Source organism: Equus quagga, chromosome 10 (assembly GCF_021613505.1).
Source record: "Equus quagga isolate Etosha38 chromosome 10, UCLA_HA_Equagga_1.0, whole genome shotgun sequence".
Lineage (NCBI taxonomy): Eukaryota > Metazoa > Chordata > Mammalia > Perissodactyla > Equidae > Equus > Equus quagga.
Window position 1 is genome coordinate 81,751,780 of NC_060276.1, and position 10,364 is coordinate 81,762,143.

At 38.4% G+C, this 10,364-nt stretch overlaps 1 protein-coding gene across 1 annotated transcript; it reads left to right on the forward strand.

Moving 5' to 3' along the window:
- The first annotated feature begins 245 nt into the window (after nt 1-245).
- LOC124246192 (non-histone chromosomal protein HMG-17-like) lies at nt 246-661 on the forward strand. The gene is made up of 2 exons (XM_046674182.1): nt 246-366; nt 510-661. Exons 1-2 carry the CDS (start codon nt 246-248, stop codon nt 659-661), a joined length of 273 nt encoding a protein of 90 aa, XP_046530138.1.
- Nucleotides 662-10,364: the final 9,703 nt, after the last annotated feature.

Genomic DNA, 10,364 nt, shown 5'->3' on the forward strand with positions numbered 1-10,364 from the left:
AAGCGAAAGAAGAGGTAGATTGGCAGTAGATATTAGCTCAGAGTGAATCTTCCTCACAAAAAACCCCAAAACACCCCAAAAAAACCAGAGAAGGTAGAAAAAGAATGAAATACAGTAAAAGAAATGAAGAATGAGAGCAAGGAGGAGCAGTGTGAAGAAGAGGCAAGAACACCCCCAGACTGACCAAAGCCCATGCACCACTGCACCACTGTGTCCAGCACCTATGTCCCACTACTGTTGCCACCATGCCCAAAAGAAAAGCTGAGAAGAATGCTAAAGGAGATACAGCCAACATGAAGAATGAACCACAGAGAAGATTCACAATGTTATCTGCTGAACCTTCTTCTCCAAAGCCAGAACCCAGACTTCACTGGGTTTTATAGTGGCTTCCTAATTTTGGTAGTCCATTAAAGAAGGGAGTTTGAAAGTCGTTGTATACTACTAATGATTGTCTGCTCATGACCTGTCTGAAATACCATGATTGTTTATGAAAAGTATCTTTAATAAAGCTAGAAAAGCCCCTTCAAAGAAAGGAAAGAAGGTACCCAAAGGGAAAAAAGGAAAAGCTAATGCTAGCAAGGATGGGAACAACCCTGCAGAAAATGGAGATGCAAAAACAGACCAGGCACAGAAAGCTGAAGGTGCTGGAGATGCCAAATAAAATGTGTGCATTTTTGATAACTATATATTTCTGGTGACTTTAGAGTTTGAAATACTATTTTTATCAGGTTTTATAAAAATGTAGGATTTTGTTTTACCTTTTTTTGAGCTATGTTATTAGCGTACAGAACACTTTGTTGTTTTTTGAGGAAGGGCATATGTCACTAATAAAATGTCTCTGAAGCTGGACTGACATCAGGGAAAAACATCTTTCCTTTCTAGTTTTGAGAGACTTCCTTTTAGTTCCCAGAAGGAAGGATTCTTTGATGTTGACACAAATTGGCCACCTTGGCACAAATGCCTTGTGGTGTGGAAAAATGAAGATTTGTTTTTAAGTCCTCTTCTTCCTCTCCATCTTCATCATAGACTTGACTCCCTTAAACTCAGAGACCTGTTGGCACCTGACCCAAAAAAATTGTTTACAAATATGTCAGGTAATCTGGACTTTCCAGTGTCACCATTGAGATGGCATCCCTCAAATGAGCAGCCTCTCCTTTTTTAGATTGCACAGCTGAGGAAGCCAGGCACTCACTCACTACTCTTCCTTTCCCCCAAGGAAGAGGTTGCCTCTGATTATTTCAGCCCCATGCTATTCTGTCTTAAGGGAGGGGAAGTGCTGGCAAAGTTCCTCTTACTTCAGATTGATAATTCTCCCATTTTCATTTCGTTTCCTGAAAGTCAAAGTCGGCTTGTGAAAAGTTGTTAAACAACATGCTAAATGTGAAATGTTAACCATCACTCTAAACTTTCCCTGTTCGGAGTGTCAAATGAGGACTTCATTGGGTTTTATAGTGGCTTTCTAATTTTGGTAGTCCATTGAAGAAGGGAGTTTGAAAGTTGTTGTATACTACTAATGATTGTCTGCCCATCATCTGCCTGAAATACCATGATTGTTTATAAGAAGTGTCTTTAATAAAGCTGGAAAAAAGAGAATGAGGGCAAGGAATAGAAAGTAGTAACGAATACAGTAGACATCAATAATTACATCAGAGGCCAGCCTGGTGGCGCAGTGGTTAAGTTCACACATTCCTTTTCAGCAGCCCGGGGTTCGCTGGTTCTGATCCTGGGTGTGAACATGGCACCACTTGGCAAAAGCCATGCAGTGGTAGGCGTCCCACATATAAAGTAGAGGAAGATGGACATGGATGTTAGCTCAGGGCCAGTCTTCCTCAGCAAAAAGAGAAGGATTGGCAGCAGTTAGCTCAGGGCTAATCTTCCTCCAAAAAAAAAAAAAAAGAATTACATCGATCATCATTCTAAATGCCAACAGTCTAAATACACCAATTAAAAGACAGAAACTATCCAATTAGATAAGAAAAAACAAGATCCAACTGTGTGATGTCTACAAGAAACTTACTTTTAATGCAAAGACAAAGATAGATTAAAAGTAAAGGGATTGGAGATCGGCATCACGGTAGCATAAGACATCCCTCCTTTTTGTCCCCCTTTTAATAACTAAAACTTAACATCCATTCACAAGCAAAAGTGCTTCTGTGGAAGTTGTGAGACCCAGCACCATAGGCCAAGGGACCCAGAAAGAGTCTTGCCCACCTGTGCATCCAGTAATAGGCAGAGAGACCTTAGTATCGTCTGTGGAATCATCAGGGCCAGGAACCTGGCCCCAGCCCTTTTAAACTGTGGCTGGAGAATTCCTGGTGAGTGCTGATTTAGAGAGACACCCAGAGATGAGAGAACTTTTATAGAAGGCCGGGATTCCTGAGGAGAGATTCCAGCATTCCATTGGAGCAAAAAGAAAATACAAGTTTGGATGCATTGGAGAAGTAAGAGGAAATTTGCCAGTACTGCCCCTCCCTCAAGACAGAGTAACATGGGGCTGAAATAGCCAGAGGCAACCTCTTCCATGGGGGAAAGACTGAGTAGTGAGTGAGTGCCTGGCTTCCCCAGCTATGCAGGACACTGCTGCAGAAACCTGTTTCTCTCCTGCAGTACCCAGAGTATTTAAGCAGGACTTCCATGACTGGGAGAAGGGAGGTGTGTGAAAAAGAGGCAGATAAGAAAATCAGAAGCCACCAGCATTGCTGGTGGGAATGTAAATTGGTGCAGCCACTATAGAAAACAGTATGGAGATTCCTCAAAAAATTAAAAATAGTGGGGCTGATCCCATGACAGAGTGGTTAAGTTCAGTGTGCTCCACTTTGGCAGCCCGAGTTTGTGGATTTGGATCCTGGGTGCAGACCTACATCTCTCGTCAGCCATGCTTTGGTGGTGACCCACATATAAAGGGGGGGGGGGGGGGGGAGGAAGATTGGTGCAGATGTTAGCTATGGCTAATCTTCCTTAGGAAAAAGAAATTCAAAATAGAAATACCATATGATTCAGCTATTCCACTTCTGGGTATTTATCCAAAGAACACAAAAACACTATTTTGAAAAGATATATGCACCACTGTGTTCATTTCAACATTATTCACAATAGCCAAGGCTTGGAAACAACCTAAGTGCCCATTAACAATAAACAAATAAACAAGATGTGATATATATATATACAATGGATTACTACTCAGCCATAAAAAAGATGAAATCTTGCCATTTGTGACAACATGGATGGAACTTGAGGGCATTATACTAAATAAAATGTCATATAGAGAAAGACAATTACTGTATGACTTCATTCATGTGTACAAGATAAGCAAACACATAGATATGGAGACCAGAGTGGGGGTTACCACAGAGGAAGGGGGTTGGGGGAAGGCAAAAAGAGTAAAGAGGCACAAGTGTATGGTTATGGATGGCAGCTAGACTTTTGGTGGTGAACATGATGCAGACTATGCAGAAGTCAACATATAATGATGTACACCTGAAATTTATATAATGTCGTAAACCAAAGAGACCTCAATAAAAAGAAAAAGAAAAAGAATCAGGGGGCATTAAAGGGATGCAGTTCTTACTGACTGCATTTGGAACTCCAGCAGGAAGCCCAAAAATGATCCCTTGGGGAAACCTCACCCAAGGATCCTCACATCTGGCCCATGGGCACCCCCAAAACTTGGAGTATTAAACCCACACCTCCCCTACTCTGCAGCCAGCTCCTTGTGTGTGCTCCTGAGTTTGGCAGCAAGAGCAAGCTCTATTAGACATAGAATGTGCTCAGAAAACAGGCTGAGGTCTGTGTGGCAAGAGAGATACCATAAATTTGAACGGTAGCACCACCTTCTGGAAAACAAAAGAGAGGTTTCCAGCAGCCAGCATGGTGAGTTGTAAGATCAAGAGAAGATATCCAAGCTTAAGAATTCTGCCATAAGAGAGGTCAAGAAGCGTGGAGCAGGTGTATTCATACAAGCTTGGAGAAAGTCACAGATAGGCAGAACAAACAAAAATATCTTCCCCCTAAAGGCAAATAGTAAAGATTGGAGGAGGTGATTGTTATGTCAAATGGAAAACAGCAACACAAAAGCAGCCTAGCCTCCTTGAGCACCTGCAGCAAGAGCAACCTGTCACAATAGAAGGACACATGTAGCCCACACAGGGGTCACTCCTGGAAAATTTGGAACTGGTGTTGAGAGGGAAGCACATTGCTGGGCCCAAAAAGGCATCTCCTACATAAGGCCAACTCTCCAAGATCAGGAGACATACCTGACCCACCTAATACATAATATAAGCACAGAGAAAGAGGCAAAATGATGAGGAAAAGGAATACATTCCAAGCAAGGGAACAGGACAAAACCCCAGAAAAAGAAATAAAGGAAACAGAAATAATCTACCTGACAAAAAGTTTTAAAAAAAGAGCTGTAAAGATGCTCACTGATCTTGGGGAAGAATGGATGAACTCAGTGAGAATGTCAACAAAGAATTGGAAAATATAAAAAGAACCAATCAGAAATGAAGACTACAATACTGGAAATGAAAAATTCACTAGAGGGATTCAACAGCAGAGTAGATCATACAGAAGAACAGATTAGCGAGCTGGATGAAAGACTACAGGAAATCATCCAAGCTGAACAGATAAAAGAAAAAAGAATGAAAAAGAATGAGAAGAGTCTAAAGGAACTCTGGGACAACATCAAGTGCACTAACATTTGTGTTATAGGTGTCCCAGAAGAAGAGAGAGACAAAGGGGCAGAGAATCTAAATGAATAAATAAAAGCTGAAAACTTTCCTAACTTAAGGAAGGCAACAGACATCCAGGTACAGGAAGCACAGAGAGCACCAAACAAGAAAAACCCAAAGAGGCTCACACCAAGACACATTATAATTAAAATGTCCATAATTAAAGATAAAGAGAGAATCCTAAAAGCCACAAGAGAAAGGCAACAAGTGACACACAAAGGAAATCCCATAAAGCTATCAGCTGACTTTTCAGCAGAAACCTTACACGTAGGTGAGACTGGAATGATATATTCAAAATACTGAAAGATAAAAACTTTGAGCCAAGAATACTCTATCCAGTGAAACTATCCTTCAGATACAACAAAGAAACAAAAGCTTTCTTGGATAAACAAAAGCTGAAGGAGTTCATTGCCACTAGACCTCCCTTATAAGAAATGATGAAGGAAGCCCTCCTACCTGAAACAAAAAGACAAAGGTTTACAAAGCTATGAGCAAAGAGATAAATAGACAGACAAAATCAGAAAATTGCAGCTCTGCAGCAAAACAGGTTAGCAAACACTTCATTATAACGTAAAAGATAAAGGGAAGGAAAGCATCAAATAATTATAAACACCTCAATTTAGTAACAAACTCACAACACAAAAAAGAATAATTTGTGACAACAATAACTCAGAAGGGGAAGAGAGGAAAGAGATGCAACCCACTTAGGCTAATGGAGATAAGAGACTATCAGAAAATGGACTATCTCATCAATGAGATCTTTTGTACAAACCTCATGGTAAGCGCTAAACAAAGAATTAGAATAGAACCACAGCATAAATAAAGAGGACACTAGAAAACTACCAAACTGAAATGACAGTCAGAAATACAAGGGAAGGGAAACAAGGCAAATATAGAACAACCATAAAACAAGAGATAAAATGTAAGTTTTAAGCCCTCATATATCAATAATCACTCTAAAGGTAAACGGATTGAATTCTTCAATCAAAAGACACAGAGTAGCCGGATGAATTAAAAAACAAGATCCAACAATATGCTGCCTCCAGGAAGCACATCTCAGCTATAGAGACAAACATAGGCTCAGAGTGAAGGACTAGAAGGTGACATTCCAAGGAAATGGCAAGCAAAAGAAAGCAGGTGTTCCCACACTTAGACAAAGTAGATGTCAAGATAGAAAAAAACAATGAGAGACAAAGAAGGGCATTATATAATGATAAATGGGACATTCCACTCAGAGTAAATAACACTTATGAACATATGTGCATCTAACACAGGAGCACCAAAGTACATAAAGCAACTATTAACAGACCTAAAAGGAGAAATTAACAGCAACACAATACTAGTAGGAGACCTCAACACTCCACCTACATCAATAGATAGATCATCCAGACAGAAAGTCAACAAGGAAATAGAGGAATTAAATGAAAAACTAGACGAAACAGACTATATATATATATATATATATATATAGAGAGAGAGAGAGAGAGAGAGAGAGAGAGAGAGAACACTCCATCCAAAAACAGCAGAATAAACATTCTTCTCAAATGCACATGGGATGTTCTTAAAGATAGACTGTATGTTGAGAAACATGGCAAGCATCAATAAGTTTAAGAAGAGTGAAATCATATCAAGCATCTTTTCTGACCACAATGCTACAAAACTAGAAATCAACCACAAAAAAAAGATAAACTGGGAAAGTCACAAATATCCGGAGACTAAACAATGTGCTGCTGAAAAACATTTGAATCAATGAAGAAATCAAATGAGAAGTCAGAAAACATCTGGAAACAAATGAAAATGAAAATACACCATACCAACTCATATGGGATGCCGCAAAAGTGGTCCTAAGAGAGAAATTCATAGCAATAAAGGCCCACGTTAACAAGCAAGAAAAATCTCAAATAAGCAATCTTAAACTACACCTAAAAGAACTAGAAAAAGAAGAACAAACAAAGCCCAAAGTCAGGAGAAGGAGGAAATAATAAAAATTACAGCAGAAATAGGGGAAATTGATACCAAAAACACAGTAGAAAGGATTAATGAAACTAAGAGCTGGTTCTTTGAGAACGTAAACCAAATTGACTCATTAAGATAAAAAAAGTAAAGCCTCAAATAAATAAAAGTAGAAATGAAAGAGAAGAAATTACAATGGATAACAGAAATACAAAGGATTATAAGAGAATGCTATGAAAAACTATATGCCAACTAATTGGACAATCTAGAAGAAATGGATAAAATCTTAGACTCTTATAACCTCCCAAAACAAAATCAAGAAGAAATAGAGAATCTGAATAGACCTATCACAAGTAAAGTGATTAAAACAGTAATCAAAAACCTCCCCAAAAATAAAAGTGCAGGACCTGATGGCTTCTCCGGAGAATTCTACCAAACATTCAAAGAAGATTTATTACCTATCCTTCTCAAACTATTCCAAAATTGAAGAAGACAGAATGCTTCCTAATACATTTTATGAGGCCGACGTCACCCTGATCCCAAACCAAAAGTGGACAATGCAAAGAAAGAAAATTACAGGCCAATATCACTGATTAACATATCTGCAAAAATCCTCAACAAAATATTGGCAAACCAAATACAGCAATACATTAAAAGGATCATACGCCATGATCAAGTGAGATTTATACCAGGGATGCAGGGATGGTTCAACATCCACAAATCAATCAATGTGATACACCACAGTAACAGAATGAGGAACAAAAATCACATGATCATCTCAATAGATGCAGATAAAGCATTTGACAACATCTAACATCCATTTATGATAACAAGTCTCAATAAAACATGTATAGAAGGAAAGTACCTCAACATAACAAAGGCCATATATGACAAACCCACAGCCAACATCATACTTGACAGTGAAAAAATGATAGTGATCCCTCTGAGAAAGAAAAAAGACAAGGGTGCCTGCTCTCATCACTCCTATTCAACATAGTCTGGAGGTTTTGACCAGAGCAACTAGATGAGCAAAATAGATAGCAGGTATCCAAATTGGAAAGGAAGAAGTGAAACTCTCACTGTTTGCAGATGAAAACCTAAAAAATCCATTAGAAAAAATCAATAACTACAGCAAAGATGCAGGGTACCAAATCAACTTACAAAAATGAGTTGCATTTCTATACACTAATAACTAACTTGCAGAAAGAGAACTCAAGAATACAATCTCATTTACAATCGCAAGAAAAAGAATAAAATATCTATGTATAAATTTAACCAAGGAGATGAAAGTTCTATACACTGAAAACTATAAGACATTATTGAAAGAAATTGAAGAAGAGATAAGGAAACAGAAAGATATTCAATGCTCACAGATTGGAAACATTAACAGAGTTAAAATGTTCATATTATATAAAGAAATCCACAGATTCATTGCAATCCCAATCAGAATCCCCATGACATTCTTCACAGAAATAGAACAAAGAATCCTAAAATTTATATGGAACAACAAAAGACCCCAAATAGCAAAAGCAATCCTGAGAAAAAAGAACAAAGCTGGAGACATCACAATCCCTGACTTCAAAATATACTACAAAGCTATAGTGACAAAATAGCATGATACTGTCACAAAAACAGACACACAGATCAATGGACCATAATTGAAAGCACAGAAATAAAAGCACCATCTATGTACAGCTAATCTTTGACAAAGGAGCCAAGAACATACAATGGAGAAAGTCTCTTCAATAAACTGTGTTGGGAAAACTGGACAGCCACATGCAAAAGAATAAAAGTAGAGGGCCAGCCTCATGGTCTAGTGATTAAGTTCATGTGTTCTTCTTCAGCAGCCCAGGGTTTGCAGGTTCAGATCCCTGTGTGGACCTATCACCACTTGTCAAGCCACACTGTGGCAGCATCCCACATAAAATAGAGGAAGGTTGGCACAAATATTATCTCAGCAGCAATCTTCCTTAAGCAAAAAGAGGAAGATTGGTGATATATGTTAGCTCAGGCCCAATCTTCCTCACGCACAAAAAAAGGAATGAAAGTAGACTATTATCTTACACTCACTATAAAAATGTACTCAAAATGGATTAAAGACTTGGATGTAAGACCTAGAACAATAAAACATCTAGAAGAAAATATAGATAGTATACTCTTTGACATCAGTAGTAGCAGCATCATTTCAAATACTATGTCTCCTCAGGCAAGGGGAACAAAGGAAAAAATAAATGAATGGGACTACATCAGGCTAAAAATCTTCTTCAAGGCAAAGGAAACCATGAACAAAACGAAAAGACAATCCACCAACTGGGAGAACATATTTGCAAATCATATATCTGACAAGTGCTAAAATATATAAAGCACTTGGGGCTGGCCCAGTGATGCAATGGTTAAGTGCACACGTTCCACTTTGGGGGCCCGGGGTTCACCAGTTTGGATCCCGGGTGCGGACGTGGCACCACTTGGCACACCATGCTGTGGTAGGCATCCCACATATAAAGTAGAGGAAGATGGGCATGGATGTTAGCTCAGGGCCAGTCTTCCTCAGCAAAAAGAGGAGGATTGGCAGCAGTTAGCTCAGGGCTAATCTTCCTCAAATAAATAAATAAAATAAAATATATAAAGAACTCATACAACTCAATAACAAAAAAACAAACAACCTAATCAAAAAATGGGCAGAAGATACAAACAGACATTCTTCCAAAGAAGAAATACAGATGGCCAACAGGCATATGAAAAGATGTTCAATGTCACTAATTATTAGGGAAATGCAAATCAAAACTACAATGAGATATCACCTTATACCTGTCAGAATGGGTACAATTAACAAGACAAAAAAATAACAAATGTTGGAAAGGATGTGGAGAAAAGGGAACCCTCATACACTGCTGGTGGGAATGCAAACTGGTGCTACCACTGTGGAAAACAGTATGGAGATTTCTCAAAGAATTAAAAATAGAAATACCATATGATCCAGCTATCCTACTGTGGGGTATTTATCCAAAGAACAGGAAATCAACCATTCAAAGACATTTGTGCACCCCTATGTTCATTGCAGCATTATTCACAATAGCCAAGACATGGAAGCAAACCAAGTGCTCATCAACTGATGAATAGATAAAGATGTGGTGTGTGTATATATATATATATATATACACACAATGGAATACTACTCAGCTATAAAAAAAGACAAAATCGTCTCATTTGCAACAACATGGATGGACCATGAGGGTATTATGTTAAGCAAAATAAGCCAGACAAAGACAAACACCATGTGATTTCACTCATATGTGGAAGAGAAGTAAACACATGGATAAAGGCACAGATTAGTGGTTACCATAGGGGAAGGGGGTGGTGGGTGGGAAAAAGGGGAAAAGCAGCACATATGTATGGTGATGGATAAAAATTAGACTATTGGTGGTGAGCATAATGCAGTCTATACAGAAACTGATATATAATGATATACACGTGAAATTTCACAATGTTATAAACCAGTATTATCTCAATAAAATAGTACTGAAAAAAAAGAAATAATAGCTGAGAACCTCCCAAACCTGGGGAGAGACTTCTACATCCATATAAAGCTAATAGATCACCCCATTATCTCAATTCAAATGACCTTCTCCAAGGCACATTATAACAAATCTATCAAAAACTAAAAACAAAGAAAGAATTCTATAA

Coding starts and splice junctions, on each gene's coding strand:
- LOC124246192 (XM_046674182.1), top strand. CDS start 246: ATGCCCAAAAGAAAAGCTGAGAAGAATGCTAAAGGAGATACAGCCAAC. Junction 367..509: donor TCCAAAGCCAGAACCCAGAC/TTCACTGGGTTT, acceptor TCTTTAATAAAG/CTAGAAAAGCCCCTTCAAAG.